The sequence below is a fragment of the Bidens hawaiensis genome, unplaced genomic scaffold (genome assembly GCF_021521415.1).
Source record: "Bidens hawaiensis isolate Kalapana, Puna unplaced genomic scaffold, B.hawaiensis_p1.1 tig00052287_1, whole genome shotgun sequence".
NCBI lineage: Eukaryota > Viridiplantae > Streptophyta > Magnoliopsida > Asterales > Asteraceae > Bidens > Bidens hawaiensis.
In genome coordinates, this window is record NW_027499394.1 from 36,382 (window position 1) to 55,050 (window position 18,669).

Sequence of the window (18,669 nt, forward strand, 5' to 3'; positions counted from 1 at the left end):
AACAGTCAATTGTTAAACCAACATGAAGAAATCAACAGGGATTTTCTTGAGTTCATGTGTGAAGATTCTAAGTCAGAAGCAACCATAGAAAGATGAATGAAACAGACTACCACTAAATTAGTAAAGTCAGCCACAAGTGAGTCTGAGCGGATAGCCGATTTAGAGCGTGAGCTAGCTGTGTATAGAAAAGATAAGAAGAAAGAGGTTGGTAAAGTCAGGGTGAAATTCTCGTATTGTGAGGATTGTGGTGAACTCGGGCATAAGGCAGAAAATTCCCCCAAGTTTGATGATGAGGAGGAGGATCCCGAGGAGGAAGTTAATTATGCTTACGAGTAGTCCAAAGGCCAAGAGTTTAACTCAAACAACTATAACTCAGGCCTAAGGAACCACCCAAACTTTAGATACGTGAATGTTGCTACTCAGTCAAAATCCGAATTTTCAGGGTTTGAGCCAAAACCGACACCAGGATAGTTACCGATAAGGTCGTTATCAACATAAATCATATAGCCAGAATAGTGGTTGGGGCTATAACAGGGATGGTAATTGGGATAACAATTCATCGGGCGGCCAACATCAGGTTCAACAGAAGGGGTCCTCGGGTAATTCAGACGAGTCTGTGCACTCGAAATTGAATGATTTTCTAAAGCTAGTGACAGAAAATTAGAAAGACACTCAGAGGCAGTTCGGGTTAAGAGATAAATCTTCAGAAGAGATTGCAAAGCAGATTGGTTAGCTAGCCTCTAATATAGCTAAATTGAAGAAAAATGCAGGCCAGCTTCCTAGTGACACCACAACTAACCCGCAACATTACTGTTCAATCTCTAAGAAAGGAAACAATGTGCACATCAATGCGGTAAGTCTTTTACCTAATTTTGAAAAATTTAGTGTTGAAGTTGATTCACCACCATAGTTTGTTGAAGAGGTGGTGGAAGATGTTAGTGATGAGAGTGTGTGTAGGCAAAATGAAACAATTTTCCAAAATGAATTATAACTAAAAACAAATGAAATGTATTTTTGTGAAAATTGCACTAGTGAAAAATGTTTAAATGGTAAATTGACCATCATGAGAGATGAGGAGGTGGAGAAGAATACTACATCAAGTAAACTCCATGACCCGGGAGTGCCGCTTTTATCAATTCAAATTGGGAAATCTAAAACTGATCGTGCACTTCTAGATCTTGGAACATGTGTTAGTATCATGCGCGGTAGTTTATATGATCGGTATGAGTTTGGCCCATTAGAAAGGGTAAACACCATCGTGGTGTTGGCGAATCAAACCCATACACTCCCCCGGGCATGATGACTAATGTAATGGTTCATGTGTGAATAATACACAACCAACACTTATAATGGGTAGGACAGTCCTTGCCACAACACACATGGTGATTGATTGTGCTAAGGAAACATTGGAAATAAGTGTGGGAACCATGATAAACGATTATTATCGTTTGAAAATGCCACTGACCTTCTTTTTAACAAGAAAAGCCCAAAGGTGGATTTTGTTGACAGGTGTGTATCCTTGAACAAGGCACACATAAAAGAGGAATGTTTTGTGATTGACAGGTTAATTCAGAAGAAGGGAGTTAAGAAACAATAGAGTGAGAAGGTGGTAAAGAAAGGTAGCCGACCAAGGAGAAAGAAGGAGAAAGAGAAACCACCTAAACGTGATGCAAAATAGATATTAGCAATGTTTGGGTTTGATCCTGGCTTGCTAGAAGATTGAGAGTAATTTATTAAGGAAAAGTGTACACATAACGAGAGGGCTGCATGGGAGTGTGCTAGTCGCCTGCCTCGAAAAACATGTCGGTAATTGTATATTTTGTACACTTTCTTTTAGGTTGCATTTTTTAATTTTTATATTACTAATTGTATTTCAAGCGTACCATCATAGCAAAAGCTATGTGTGGGGATACCGCATGAGAAAATTTGGGATTTTGATGTGTTCGGTAAAGTTTTTGTTAGAAAATGAGGTTTCAGTATAGCTACCCAGAGTGCTTTCGTGTTCTTTTTGTTGTGGTTAATCCAGGTAAGTGTATATTTTGTTGTATTTGGAACTTTGTGGGTGTAGTTCACTATAAACCCTCACAAGACCTCACTCTTCCACCCGGGCTATGCGGGGGGGGGGGGGGGGGTTAAAGACCTTGTTGCATACGCTAAATGCAACCGGATTTCTACGAAAGTGAGTTAGGTCTTTTAACATTTTTAACTCGTTTAACACAAACTATTATGAAATTAACTAATTCTGCTCGGTAATCATTTTATATAATTAATAAAGAATCATTTTTATAAAATTCTTAAAAGACCTATGTCTGACACTTGTGAGAAGCTTGATTTTACACGTTTCGAGATTTTGCAGATTCGGTATAGTATTTGGAGGAGACTAGTGTTCACGAGAGTTTAGGAGTCGTGTATAGCATTGCATTATCATTCATATCAGATGATTTCAGTTTCATAATTTATTTTGTTATTTTAATTCGAGTGTTAGAAGTGTAATTGTAGATTTTAGTGTCCGAATCATCACATTAGAGCCCCGGTTTTTAAATTGTTAAACAGTCAATTTTAACCCCGTCCTCTAAATGTTCTTTAAACGATTTATATTTTTATCATTGAGGATAATGTCAACATCAAGTGTGGGGATGAGGGAAAACTGAAATTTTAGCCCAATAGTACCTTAAAGAGTGTTCGAAACCAAAATTGTTAACTGTTAATTATTATCTGCCAAGTTAGAGGTTTCTGGTCATGGTTGGTTTTGCAGCTTCTCGATAGTTTTCCTAACAATTTTTTTCAAAAAGAGAATTTGAAAATTGGGTCGTTTAGGCGGGGATAACGAGTCAAGGGGACGGGTATACATGTTTTTATCGACATCCATATTTCCATACATATTGTGAGATGGCCCCTCTATAATTAATACGCATATTATATAATAAATATCAAACATGCCATATGACGATTTTGATGGTAACCAGTATGTTTCACAAAATTAGAACTTGCTTCTCATATACTTATCGAGATCTTAGTACCACCACTTGTATGGAGATAAAGACTTTTGAAAAGCCATACATATATTTCCCTACTAATTTAAATTCTTTAACCGACATTATCCCCCTAGGAGCCCATTTGGACCTTATTCCTTTTGATTTGCTAAACAACCCACATTACACACCATTTTAGCCTTGGCCTTTATTTTATTTTAACCATGTGTGATGAAATCCAGTTCACTATCGAGTTGTATATAGTCGGAAGAGTTATAAATATTTGAATGTTAGAGTTGTATATATTTGTTTGGTGTATTTTCTTATCAGTTTAAAAAAGAAAAAATCAGCAAAAAGCCAAAAAGAAGTTATCAGTTTATGTTCAGTCATTGTAAATATTTGTTTGTTTGTATTTGATTGTTTTTTTGTGATTTTGTAAACTGGGTTTCATCCACCTTAGTCAATAAATATGCCTAATCCGCACCCAAACCTAAGCCTCAACAAAACCTTAGTCCGAGTCTTTATGCAACTGGTGGATAATGGGTGGAGATAAGACTGACATGCAAGCATACTAATTTGTGTCTCATATTTGGTTTTTGAGGGCAGAGACATATACTAGCACATCTTTTTCTAGTCTAGATATTAAACCGAGAGGAGTGTTGATAGTATGAGGGGTATAAACATATATGGCTTAACCGGAAACAAAGTACAATCGTTTGGGTGGCTCTGTTGTTTTTATAGTATCGTTAACTATATTTGCAGGTAGTCAATCTAGAAAGTGACAGTCTGGAAAAATGGGTATAACCATAAACCTTACTAGTATTAATGGTGGTAATTGACATACCTATGATATAGGTTGATGTTTGCATTAGATTTTGCTTGAGGGCAAGTAAAAGATAAGTGTGGGGATATGATGGCTGGGTATTTTGTATATATATTAGCGTGTTAATTGTGTAGTTTTATTGAGTATATTGTAAAAACTTTGGTACTTCATACGTGCTTTTGAATTTCAGATAATTCATTGTTAAAAATGCTAAATTGGAGACTTGTACGATCATGGAATGATATTTCGGTAAGACCGGAGCATAAATTGAAGTCTTGGGAAGTGTTAGAAGGATTCGGGAAGATTTTGGATGAGAAAACTAAACCCGATGCTAAAACTACACAAGATGGGTAGACTAACAGCGACCAATAAGTAAAACGAGCATATCCTAGGCTAGAAAATGAGTTATGACAGAATGAGGCTATGCACATCACGATACGCGATGGACATAAAAAAACGTGAAAAATCGGGTTTTGACCTATATCTTCTATTTTACGAACCATAATAATTTTTTATGGCTTCCAGCAGCTATCAAGCGTTTTTGGTTGAATTCCAGGGCTACCAATGATCTCTTGATCAATCCTAATGGCCTTCCTCATCATAATTGAAGATATATCGATGACGATGCTCGGCTAGTCTCCTCGAATCATACTCGGGATGTAGATTTGTGACATTTCTTTTTTGTCATGTGTTAAAGAACGAACTTATTTTATTTTATCTTTGATTATTCTATTAGTACAGATGTTTGGTATCGATGTGTATTTAGTCGCTTTAGGTTTATGTCGACCAGAACGATTTGTTTGCCAATTGCTATGATAATTTCTTATAGGGTTGGTTGACTAGTTGAATATGATTAAGCATACAGTTTCCCTTAGTTGGGTCACATTGGCAATGATTTTTTGATAACCATTGCCATGTGTTAGCGATTGTTGATACCTCAAGTTACCTAGTTAGTCAATCTGTATTGATCATTGATAATTTATCTGTTAAGTTAACATGAGATTACTGTCTATTTGCTTACTTGAAACCCGGGTGTGATTTGTCTTTATTATTTTTTTGAAATTTGTTTAATTGCTTGTGTGGTATTAAAACTAATCGTGTTTGCATGTGTGATCAACACAATTAATTGTTACTTCATAATCTTAGAAACCTGTTGCATGTTACACTGACTACATAATCCTCGTGGTTCGACACCCTACTTACCCTAGCTTGCTTAGGTGATTAGGAACTTGATTTAATTGTTTTTGACTAGATAGCGACGATCTAGCATCAAAATGGCGCCGTTGCCGGGGAGTTAGTGTACTTTGTGTTTTCGTGTTATTTGATTTTCTTGTTTTATTTTAGTTTTAGTTTTTAGTATAAATGCGAATTTTTTCCCTTTTAAAAGATTTTAAGAGTTTTTAAGCACAGTTTGACTAGTTTGAAATTGTGAGAATATAAAATAAATTAAACCAAGTTAAATGCTAACAAACACAACTTTTAAAGTATCCGAAAGATATAAATTACATCGTGAGCTTGATAAACTTGAACTTGGATTTGGTAGGTTTGGGTTAGGTAATGATGATCTTGATTGATTGGATGAGCTTGGAATATGTGTGGTTGGTACGTGTGGACTTGATGAGCATGGGTAGTGTAGTAGGGTGCGGGTATGACTTGAGCTTGATTAACATGAGTGAGCTAAGGACACATGTTGCAGAGATGATTATGGTCTCCACAATTGTAACAAGCATGTAGGGTAGGTGCGCCATGTTGAGAAAGCGGCACTGACCGTTGTGGGTCGGCTTGTGCACCAGGTGGTGTATGGGAAATATTAGTAAAGTGGCAGTAACGATTAGTCGGTTACATTGGGTGAAAATATGGAAAGGAGATTTAGTCAGATGATGATGGTTACAAACAGAGCATAACGAGTGAGGTTCGGTGTAGGGTTTCTTATTTGCGACGATTGGGTCAAGTTATGCTTGGTTGATAGCATAATTTTGGTGATTGGGTTTTTGTTTCTTGTTGTAGTGGAAAGTGTTAATGTAGTGCGGAGTGGTTTTAGGTTCGACTTTAGCATCGGTTGAGGATTCATCCTTGGTTTTATCCGTGGTAGGTTTGGAATCTTTTCGAGAGAGGGTTCCATCCCTAACATGGTCATCTGAAAGGGTAGCGCAAGTGCAATAGCTTCACCAATGGTAGGAGGGTTACAACTGACTACGACATCACGAAAAATTGTTGGTAACCCACGGATGTACTTGCGAAAAACACGATACACATGTGTTACGAGGTGGGGTACTAGCAATTTAAGATCCTTGAAATAGCTTGAGTAAGTAGAGTTGTCACCATGAAATTGCTTGAGTTCCCAAAACTTAGTTTCAATCCTTTGCAATTCATGTTCGGTGAAAAATTCATTCTTCATGGATTCATTGAGATCATCCCATGGTATGACCATAACGACCTCGGTTCCTTGGATGGTCTTGAAAGTGTTCCATCAAGTGAGAGCCTGACCATCAAAGACGCTCAATGCGAACTTAGTCCTTTTGTGGTCTGGACATTCGCAATGGATGAATACGTTCTCCGTCCTCTCAAACCATTGGGGAAGTTTAGTGGCGTTTTCTTCTCTAAGGTATTGGGTGGCTTAACACTAGTAATTGCTTGTATTTGAATTTGTTTAAAGAAGCAGATGAAGCAGTACCATACGAGTTGAGGCTTTGGATTTAAGTCACGATAGTTGGCATTGTAGTAGCTAATTTCTTGGAGATCCTTGCGACCAGACGACGATCATGAGAACTAGATGAACGTTGAGTGCGACGATGGTTTCTTAGAGAAAACATTCTACTAGGACCATTTTTTTTTAGTTTTATAAGATAAATGGTAAGTTGTGAAACATGAGAAGTAACACTAGATTAACCAAAATCTAAAGTACTAAAATTGTTAATTAGTAAAAGTTGAGGGTGAAAATTGAAACGTGTTTGATTGTTTGAGAATAAAACAAAATAAATGAGAGAAGGCAATTTAAATAACATAACAAAATGGCAACTGTTTAAATAAATTGTGATAGCTATGTCTAGAGGTTTGTGTTAGATCATGAGAATTAAAATACTTTGATTAATTAAAGTAAAGTGAACAAATAAAATCATGAAATTTTGATGAAATCAAGTAAATATAATTGAATAAACGAATTTTCTTTGATTGGTTGGCCTTTCCATGAGCTTTCAATGGCATTTTAGTGTCCCAACTTGTTAGCATACAAAAATAAATTTGTGACTTGGGTTTCCCATAAGCTTTTCATGACATTTTGTTGGCCCAACTAAATAACGAATCATCGAGATAATGGAGTTTTAGATAATAATATTTTTTTTGAACAGTGACTTTCATAGTGGTTAATTAATCAGCCACAGCTCTCGGAGAGAGCCCCAACCGCCCCACTCGGGCCAAGACTATGTTGTCTTAACCGGGCCCACGCTTGGCATCCGAGTTTGGCTAGGCGTTCCACGAGAAAATTTCGAGCCCCCTGCCACTTGACAGGAGTTGTCCGCCCACAAGAGCAAACTTTCTGGGAAGGGACAATCTAAAACTCGTGTCGCCATCAAGATTCGAACTTGAGAGACCAACCGGCATCAAGCTCTTACCCATCATTTGGCTGGCCACTTGAGCTAGCCCAAGTGGTTTTTAGATAATAATAATTACATGGCATTCTTATTATATCCTTGAGTTACAAGGATTATTCTTGTGTGTTTATGTATTTTTTCTAAGAAAAAGTCTCAGTATCTTTCTTTAATTTCCTCCATTTTATATCCTCATCTTTCTATTTTTTTTCTCTCCTTTTTTTTCTTTTGAATTCATCTTGAACTTGACCTTTTTATTGAAAATCTGTTCTTGTTGTTTTTTCATCTTTTTTCTTGATAGGATAATCAAGATCTTTGTCATTTAAGTCATTTATTTTTTCAAAATTCATTCCAAAACCAACAAGAGTTTTAATTTTCTTATTAGACTTCTTCTTTTTGTTATTCAGATTTGATGTGGTTTAAACTATACATATTTTTTATAAGTATTTCCTACACTTTTGATTATTTTTAAGTTGGTCTTATTTAATATTATATCTAATTAATAAGTACGATGTTAATTGGTTAATTATTATAGTATATAATTGAGTTAGCATATTTTTTATATTTACGATTTACTGTTCTTTAAGTGTGATTAATTTACATGTTGAAATCGTAAGTACAAATAGATTTGATGTTTAATTATAAAACCATTTTAGAAGTTGAATGATGAATTCTCATTGATGGCGTCAGAACAGGGAGCATATAAATTTAAACAAATGATGAGGCCACCATATAGGTTTAATATTGTTTATCTAGTTAAAGATATCAAAGATATATATTATAAATTTTGTATTTGCTTTGTATAGGAATCAGAAGTAAGAAAAATTTCATGGATTAATTGGTTTGTGGACCATGACAAATAATAAACGAGGGAAACATTTTGTGGGCCGGTCATCATGGGATTAAAAACCAATTATTCATATGTTGGCTAAAGAAAAAAACAATATATATATATATATATAAACGAGGGAAACATTTTGTGGGCCGGTCATCATGGGATTAAAAACCAATTATTCATATGTTGGCTAAAGAAAAAAACAATATATATATATATATATATATATATATGTATATATATATGTATATATATATATGTATATATATATATGTATATGGGAAATTTAATGTATAAATGAAATTAACGTGCTAAACGTGAGAATCAAGTAGAGTAATTATATATACAAGTAGAGTAATTATGTAATTACTCTAATTATATAATTACTCTACTTGTATATATAATTACTCTACTTGATTCTCACGTTTAGCACGTTAATTTCATTTGTATTTGATCAAACCCTATATATATACACACACACACATACACACGAGATCATTATTTCTTGGGGGAAGTCAGATAGGGGAATTTAGGGTTAATCGCAAGAAAGAAAAAGAGACTTCAAAAGAAGGAAGAGGCCAAGAATTAATTAGCAAATTTGGAACAGAAGCACGGCAAAAGAGAAAAGTAAAACACATGTTGATTCTAGCAGAGAGCATCTGGATCTAACATTTACTCAACAAAGCATCATCACTATTCAGCTTGAATTTATTATTTTAATCATTAGCTTGGTTGTTGAACTTTATTATTTTGGTTTCATCATCACTTTCAGCTTGAATATTTTGGTTTCTTTAATAAATCCAAATGGTGTTGATGTCTCCACTGAAATTGCTACTGAACTAAATGGTATTAATGAGAGGTATAAGGTTACACATTGGACAACTTTTGTTCATTCTAATGGTCTTCAGTATGGAACATTGGCTGTTTTCGAGTACAACGAGGCTACTCATTCGTTGATACTCACTGATGTTCTTGGTTGATGTTGAAGTTGATCATGGATTGTTTTTTTTTTTGTTTTTTTGATACATTTGGGTTTAAACACTACAATTTGCTAACATGTTATATATATGCTGTTAGCTTTAGTTGTGTAAATTATCCTAATTATTTTGTTAGATTTAGTATGTATGGTTTGAACTACTAATTATGACTTTATGTTATCGTTTTTTTGTTATAAGGTTAACTTTAGTGTTATTAGTTGTATTGTATGTATCTTTTATAAGTATATATATTTATATATAAGAATTGTTAGCTATAATAATTATTGCCATCCGTTCAATAGGAAACAAATATATAAAACCTAAAGTTGAATGCCATAAACTATTTATTCTACTTAATAATTCCTATATAATTATCTATGTCATAAATTAATTATTTTTAAAAAGTTTATCCTATTATTCTTTTATAAGAATACTTATATCTGAATTATTTATAAAAGACATAATTCAATTAACAATAATATTGTAAAAGATTATCATGTATTAATGGCATAAATTTTGTTTATTTTAGTCATCATATTTCTAAATTATTGTCACCATAATTTTCTCCAAAAATAAACCAATCCTAATATAATGATAATTATTGTTTCCTTTCAAAGAAAATAATTTACATTTTTTGTGTATATATACGCATATAAATCAAGTTTCACTCAAACACTAATCTTTCTCACTTATTTTCGTTTTGATTATTGTCATAGATTTCTTCCTCAGCACAATAAGTTAAGTTTCGTTTCTTCATACATGTTCATTAAAAAAGATACAAAATATTGATTTTATAAGTGTTTTCCACAATCTATGTTTATTTATCGAAAATAGATTTTTTTACGTTTTTTTTGTTTACGTTTTGCACAACCATGTCATATGTTTACGTTTTGCAGAATTAAAAAAACGGTTTATATGCAAACCAAAATTTTCCGAAATTTTTTTTTTCGCAAATACCGATTTTAATGTTTTGTTTTTTTCCAATTTCATCTTTATTACTCCGTATTTATTTAGCCGACTGTGATGTTTTATACAAATCCAAATATATAGATATAGAAAATTGATTTTTAACAAAACAGTTGTTAAATTTTTCTTTTTTTGAATTTTTATTTCAGATTTATTGTAATATTATTTGTTTCCGGTATTCCAAATTTACATTGATTTTCATTTTGAGCTATATTAATTAATGGTATTTTCAAACTTTAATCTATAAGACTCCATTTGTCTATCTTATGGTTCACTAAAGTAGGCTTAACGCACATTTAAGGTTTGTTATCTATATATTTTGAAGATGTCTACATCCGAAAAGAAACGAAAAAATGAAGGATCTTCATCTTCTCCAAATAAGCTAAGTAGCCATGGTAGGTATAATAATTTTAATTGTTTCCACCCAGTTACTGATATTTCTATGGTTTTAATTGTTTTAACGGTGCAATAATGTTATTATTATAATTTTTCATTTTGTTCAATGTAGCCCAAACTCAACGTTTACCATTGTCTACCATTTCCAATAATACAAACTACATAGATTATCAACCAACTCCCATTGTCACTCTACCATATCAAGCAAATAATTAAATTTTAGTAAATCATGAATTTTAATATAAAATCAGTTTTGAAAATAAAAATATATTATATTCTATAATTCAGGTGGTTGTAATTTACCGGTTAGTAGTTACCAAGAGAATATTATTCGTTTATCTAATAATACAAATTCTTATACGCATTCAACCTATTCCTCCTTTAATTCTTGTGTCCCTGGTACGTAAATTAAAGTTTGGTTATTATATATTTTCCTTGTCAATTTTTTGTTTCTCATTTATTTGTTTAATATGTAAAACGATACCGTTAATCGGATCTTCGACACCTTGCAAAATATTTCATCATCAACACAAGTATCACGTTTACAATCTAATAAGGAGAATGTGTATCCATCAACAATTTCGAATTTCTACTCTTCGAATGTAGTAAACAACGGTTAGTATTCACAAATTGTTTTCAACTTAAATATATTTTAAAACAAATTTTGTAGTTTTTAAAACTTTTATTTTGGCTTAAATACTGATATTCTAACCTTTGTAATTTCAAGACCCTAAGATGTACAACATTTTTGAACTTTGCTGCGTCCAAAGGAAAGAAGATGCTCAAATTAGATGCAAAAAGAACTTCATCCGTTCACGGGAAGAAAAATGGTCTACAAAATACATCTTCAGGTATATTGTATTTTCCTTATAAGTATTATTTTACCTTTTTTGAATTTTTTTTAAATAAATGATACGCATATAGCGGAAACCGGTTCGCAACTATGTAAATTGTATTAAAATTATAAATTTTTATTAAAAAAATTATTTATAAATGAAAATTAAAAAATCAATTGTCTTTTGCAGGTGGTCTTAATATACCTGTTAGTGGTTTAAGCAACAATCCAATTTTTTTCCGCATACAACATATTCCTCATTTAATCCTTGTGTCCCTGGTATGTTATTAAATGGTTGTTCACTATGTATTGTCGTCATCAAATTTTTTTCTCATGTTTATGTTTAATATGTTAAACGATACAATTAATCGAAATTTTGAAAGTTTGAAAAATATCCACTCATCCACACAAGTAACGTGCTTACAATCTAATAACGAGAACCTTTCTCCATCAACAACGTCAAATTTCTACTCTTCGATTGTAGTAAACAACGGCTAGTGTCTAAAATTTTTTAACAAAAAACAGTTTTTAAAAACTTTTGTTATGCTTAAATATTGATATTATTACCTTTGTAATTTCAAGACTCTAAAACATGTACACCATTTGTGAACTCTGCTGCGTCCAAAAGGAAAGAAAGACGATCATTTTTAGATTAGAAAAGAACTGCTTCTGTTGACAGGAACAAAACTAGTCTACAAAATACCTCTTCAGGTATTTTTCCTTTTAACTTCAACTATTATTTACATTTTTGTTATGTGTTTTTTAATGAATCACTTAAATATAAATGGAATGCTAATAAATTTAAAGAATAATTTCATTTTAATAATAAGCCTTATATTTAAAAAATATGATATTATTACACTTTCAAGTATCCTACATATTTTTAATCAACAAATAATATGATTATTGTATAATCAAACGTCTCATAATTTGTTAATTAAAGATGTTACAATTTAACACAAAATAATATTTGATATAATATTATTAATAATTAAAAATATTCATATGTGTATTTGTTGATATTTTGTTGACAACCATTATAATAACTTTTCTTTATTTAATTTTCAACAGGTTGTATAAATAAATATAATGTTAAAGAAGGATCAAACGCGTCTTGTGTTGTTGATGACATTCCGGAGTCATCTACAACCTTTCATAGAAGGTCAAGAAAAAGAACCCCTATAGTACCTATATCTATGACTGATTTAAATGAACATGCTACAACTATTGATTATCAAAATGTTGTAAATGTTTATAAAGGAATATCATCAGGTAATATATAAATATATATATATATATATATATATATATATATATATATATTTCTAAGTAACTCCAAATGATGATATTTAAATTTTACTAGAATATGTTGATTATGGAAATCAATCCGTTATGTGTCCAAGTTGCAATGCTTTGTTGTGGAAAGGCGAAGTTAACATACCAAGTAGTACTAATGAAGAAGGAGCTTTTTCCCTTTGTTGTTATAACGGGAAAGTAGAACTTCCCGATGTCAGACAACCAGATGAGACTTATCTTGAATTATTTCGTGGTAAGTATTTCTTGAAAAACATTAGACGTTTCAATTCGATGTTTCTGTTTACGTCTATGGGAGGAAAGATTGACCGCTCCATAAACAAAGGCAATGCGCCTTATACGTTTCGACTTAGCGGTGAAAACTATCATTGTTTGGGAAGCCTTTTACCATTACAGGTTCGTAAACCACAGTTTTCTCAACTTTACATTTACAACACGGAAAGCAAGGTTTCAAACCTTCAAGGTGTTTTTGGGTAAATACTTTTAACGATATTCGTCAACTTTGGTTATGTTATTAATTTTTAGTATAAGTTTTATTATATTTAATCTTAGCAAATATTTTTTCTTGTGGGCAGTGATAATAATTCAATGGACGATGAGCTAGAAAAGCATATAATTAATTATTTGAAGACGATGTTAGATTCAAATAATCATTTGGTCCAAGCTTATCGGATGGTAAGAGATTGTTTTGAAGAAAACCCACAACTCGATTTGAAGTTGGGTATTATTGGAACAAGACAGCATGATGCGAGACAATATAACTTACCATCAAGTTCTGAAGTTGCTGCTTTAATCGTTGGTGATATTGGTGATGCTGTTGATAACCAAGATGAAATTGTTACCAAGCAATCCGGTTCCTTAAAGCGTATCATTGAACTTCATCAATCTTATACACCCCTTCAATACCCGTTGCTCATCCTTTTGGTGAGGATGGTTATCAGGTTAATATACTTCATAAGAATGTTTCCTCTTCATCAACCGCATCACGCAAGAAGGTTACAATGCGTGAGTTTTTTGCTTATCATATTCAAGATAGGCTAAATACGTTTTCAACCATGTTAAATGGTAGGCGTTTGTTTCACCAAATTTTAGTTGACAAATATACGATGATTGAGGCTCAAAGTTTACATTTTATACGCGGTAAACACCATGAACTTTGATGTGATACTTACCAAAGTTTACGAGGTATGCAATCTTTTGGAAATACTGATGTTTCAACCGCTAGTCAACGTGTTATTCTACCATCCTCATTTACTGGCGGAGCAAGTTATATGATGCAAAATTATCTAGACGCTATGTGTCTCTGTAGATGGTTCGGTTATCCCAATTTTTTCATAACCATAACATGTAATCCCAATTGGCCAGAAGTTAAAAGATTTCTTAAGGATACAACGTTAAAGTCGGAGGATAGACCTGATATATTATGTCAGCTTTTTAAGCTCAACCTTGATGCAATGATTAAATTTGTGAATGATAAGTCTTTGTTTGGAAGGGTTCAAGCATGTAATTTTATTTACTATTATGACTATAAAATTATAAACATGAGATACTTGAATATTTTACTTTGTATAGACTTAAACATCAATTTAAACAAACAGATTATTTGTTTAACTATTAAAAGTTGTGGAATATTTTATTTTTATTATGTATGTTGCAGTTGTTTACACGATAGAGTTTCAAAAAAGGGGGCTACCGCACGCCCATATTTGCATATTTATGCATCCAGGTAGCAAGATTCATAATCCACAAGATGTAGATAATATTATTTCTGCTGAGATTCCAAACACAGACAGTGATCCGTACCTATACAAGCTTGTATCTGATCTAATGATTCACGGTCCATGTGGTGATGCTAACCCGAAGTGCACCTGCATGGTAAACAAAAAATGCTCCAAAAATTTCCCTAAAATGTTTATTGATGAGACAGCTGTTGATTCTCAAGGTTTTCCGGTATACAAAAGAAGAGATAACGGGCAATATGTTGTTAAGTCAAATATAATGATGGATAATAGAACTGTTGTTCCATACAACAAGACTCTATTAAAACAATTTCAAGCACATATTAATGTTGAGTGGTGTAATCAAGATGGATCGATAAAGTATTTGTTTAAATACATTAATAAGGGTCCAGACCGAGCAACAATTTCTCTTGTACAAAATAACAATGGTGATAATCCATATCCTAATTTAGATTAAATCAAAGCGTTTTATGATTGTAGATATGTCTCTGCATGCGAGGCATCATGGAGGATATTTTCATTCGATGTGCATTATAGGATTCTGTCGGTTATGAGGCTTGCTTTTCATTTACCAGGTGAGCAATAGGTAATATATGGTGCTAACGAAGATCTTGAAGATATTTTAAACAAGACAACTAATGCCTCTCCGATGTTTACCGATTGGTTTAAGTGTAATAAGAACCATGACCTTGCAAAAACTCTCACATACGCAGAGTTTCCAACAAAGTATGTTTAGAAAAAACAGTTACGTAAATGGGAACCGCGCCTAAGGGGTTTTGCAATCGGTAGAGTTCATGTTGTTCCACCCGCATTCGACGAGGCTTACTATCTAAGAATATTATTAAATAAGGTTAAAGGCCCTGAATATTTTGAAGACATTCGAACAGTTGATGGAGTTATGTGTGAAACATTTTGAGATGCATGTTACAAAAGAGGTCTTTTAGATGATGATAAGGAATATATAAAAACCATTGAAGAAGCAAGTCATACCTCTACCGGATATTATTTAAGAAATTTATTTGCTACAATGTTGATTAATCATAGTTTATCTAGACCTCATTTTGTTTGGGAAAACACTTGGCAACTGTTAGTTGACAGTATACAATACAAACAACAAAAAGATCAAAACAACCCCGGTACGATTTACCTTTTTTGTAATTATTTCAATTATGCCAAATATCTAACATCCATAAATATTTGTTAAATATTAATTTAAGTAGGTTCTTATTTTATTTTCAGGTTTGATTCTTAATGAAGAACAGTTAAAAAACCTAGCACTCTTGGAAATTAAAAATTTTCTAATTTCAAACAACTCCAGTCTTAGAAGATATCAACAAATGCCATTTCCAGATATGGAGACAATTTCAAGAGAAACTAATCCGTTGATGGTGGAAGAGCTCTCATATGATACCGAGACCATGAATAACGAATTTAATAATCCGTTTGATTCGTTAACAGATGAACAACGAGGGGTTTATAACGAAATTATGAGTGCTTTGATTGATAAAAAAAGGTGAAGTTTATTTTGTTTATGGTTACGGCCGTACTGGAAAAAATTAATTATGAAAAACCTTACTGCATCGATAAGGTCAAGGGAGAAGTTGTGTTGAATGTCGCTTCAAGCGGTATAGCTTCTTTGCTTTTGGAGGGTGGAAGAACCGCACATTCGAGATTTTTAATACCTATTAATTTGACCGAATATTCCATTTGTCCGGTAATATTACAACCCACTTTATGTTAATTTTTATATTAATCATTTTATATTATATATGGCTTTATTTGTTATTCCAATATCAATTTACTTTTAAATATCTTACTTTGTGTATGTTTTTTTATTCTTTCATAAATTAGGTTAAAGGAAATACCGACGTATATGAATTATCGAAAAAGACAAGCTTAACAATTTGGGATGAAGCACCCATGATTCATAAGCATGCTTTTGAAGCATTGGACATGACTTTAAACGATGTTATGAATGGTGATTCGGGTAATACTTCCGAAGCAGTTTTTGGAGGTAAAGTTGTTGTTTTTGGTGGTGATTTTTGGCAAATTTTGCCCGTTGTAACCAACGGTACAAGAAGTGAATGTGTCAACGCTTGCATCAATTCTTCTTATATCTGGTCAAAATGTAAAGTTCTTAAACTAACTAAGAACATGAGGCTTACAGTTGGATGTCGATCTTCAGACGTTGAAAACATCAGAGAGTTTGCTAATTGGCTATTAGACATAGGTCAAGGAAACGTTGGTGGTCCAAATGACGGACAGTCGGTTATTGATATTCCAGATGATCTTTTGATATTGAACTCAGTAGATCCGTTGGGTGATTTAATAAGGTTTGTCTATCCTAATATATTAGATAGATTCAACGAACTTACTTACTTTCAGGATCGTGCATTGTTGGCACCTTTGAATGAGGTGGTTCAAGAAATTAATGAACGTATGTTAGCCATATTTCCTGGTGAAGAAGTCGAGTATCTAAGTTCCAACAGTTTAGCTGAATTTGAAGACGTTTCAGAGGATTTTGATCCACAGTTGTACTCTCCTGATTTGTTAAATGGTTTAAAGATGTTAGGAATGCCTAATCATAGATTGGTCCTGAAAGTTGGTGTTCTGATCATGCTATTAAGGAATATTAATCACAAAAAGGGTTTGTGCAATGGTACGCGCCTTCAAGTCGTTAGTCTCGGTAGGCGTGTAATTGAAGCTAAAGTTGTCTCTGGTACGAATATCGGATATCGGATATCGTACTCTAATTAGTCGGGTAAGTCTTACACCAACTGATAAGAAACTTCCGTTCAAATTGAAAAGAAGACAGTTTCCTATCTACGTATGTTTTGCCATGACAATCAACAAGAGTCAAGGTCAATCTTTGTCAAGAGTTGGATTGTATGTTAAAGATCCATTATTTGCCCATGGTCATCTTTATGTGGATTTGTCAAGAGTGAAGAGTCGAGATGGTATTAAGTTAGTGATACTCGACAAAGAATCAAAGCTTACAAATAAAACAACAAATGTTGTGTACAAGGAGATTTTTGGTAACATATAATGATAAATATTATATTTGTCATGTATTTGAAATTGTTCTATTCTACACTAATGGTTATCATGTAACTTATTTTGTTCTATACTTTTTTTATGTAGTTCAAAAACGTTTTGTATATTTGTTTGTTATCCTAACTTAAAATTTTTTATTAAGTTATAAATAAATATTTAATGTTAATATATATAAAAAATATCCTGATATACATGTTTTATATGATACCGTTGTTTATATTTCAATTTAAAGTTAAAGTATTTTAAATAGTTATAATAATATCTAATAAAATATTTAAAATATAGGGTAACTATACATGAAAATTATTAGATAGATATAATCATTTAGATCATTGGAAAAATAAACCGTCATTTCCTTATTATATTTTATAATTATCAATATAATTCTTCTTCTTCTTCTTCTTCTTCTTCTTTTACAATCTAAATCTTTTGATAACAAATTATATAGCTAAAAATGTCTACCGTTGTGAATTGGAGGTTTTCTACGGCTTTACGTAAGTATGAATTCCTCTTTAGAGATTTCCTCATTATACACAAAGATAATATTGAATCTGTGATGATGTTCAATAACCTTCTTAAACATCAGATTCATGAGATTGGTGTTCGGAAACTTTCTCCATGTATACAAGAAACCAATCTCATAAATCTTTTACGTCATTACCTTGATGATCTCCACCAAGATGTTTTACCGTTTGAACATGTTAGGGATTGGTTTTTTTTTATCCTAATCAAAACAAAGTTTTTATCAAGTTTGAGAATGGGCAGTATAAAAATTTGAATCCTAAACAACTATTGTCATGTGATGATTTGTTCCTTTTGAGAGAGCTAGATATGTTGAAGTTATCTACTCATAGAAAAGAAATTGCACATCTTGAGTTGGAAAGGGAGGTGAGTTTGAAGGTTAAATGGTTAGCCGAATGTGCAAACTATGAAAGTGATTATGACTGTTATCCCGAAAATTTGTTGTCCAATGATGAAGCAGAAGGTAATATATTAATCATTTAGATATTGTTGATAGATTTAATAAAAGAAGTATATTGTCAACATCTTTTTATACTTACTAATAAGTATATTTATGAACTTTAAATTTGTAGGTTGTACATAACAACTTTCTAATGCTTAGATGTTAGTATTTATTAAACATGTTGTTATGTTAAGTTTATTTTAATTG

At 32.4% G+C, this 18,669-nt stretch overlaps 1 protein-coding gene across 1 annotated transcript; it reads left to right on the forward strand.

Annotated features, from left to right (window-relative positions):
- Positions 1–12,587: 12,587 nt before the first annotated feature.
- On the forward strand, positions 12,588–17,201 carry LOC143599520 (uncharacterized). The gene is made up of 9 exons (XM_077077457.1): positions 12,588–12,663; positions 12,755–13,178; positions 13,281–13,646; positions 14,015–14,208; positions 14,363–14,804; positions 14,925–15,019; positions 15,684–15,916; positions 15,958–16,158; positions 16,296–17,201. Exons 1-9 carry the CDS (start codon positions 12,588–12,590, stop codon positions 17,199–17,201), a joined length of 2,937 nt encoding a protein of 978 aa, XP_076933572.1.
- The last annotated feature ends 1,468 nt before the right edge of the window (positions 17,202–18,669 follow it).

What these genes read in the sequence shown, in the direction of transcription:
- LOC143599520 (XM_077077457.1), top strand. Translation starts at nt 12,588, where the DNA reads ATGACTGATTTAAATGAACATGCTACAACTATTGATTATCAAAATGTT. An exon ending in TTATAAAGGAATATCATCAG is followed by an intron (nt 12,664 to 12,754) that starts GTAATATATAAA and finishes AAATTTTACTAG; the next exon opens with AATATGTTGATTATGGAAAT. An exon ending in TAACAGATGAACAACGAGGG is followed by an intron (nt 15,917 to 15,957) that starts GTTTATAACGAA and finishes TGATAAAAAAAG; the next exon opens with GTGAAGTTTATTTTGTTTAT.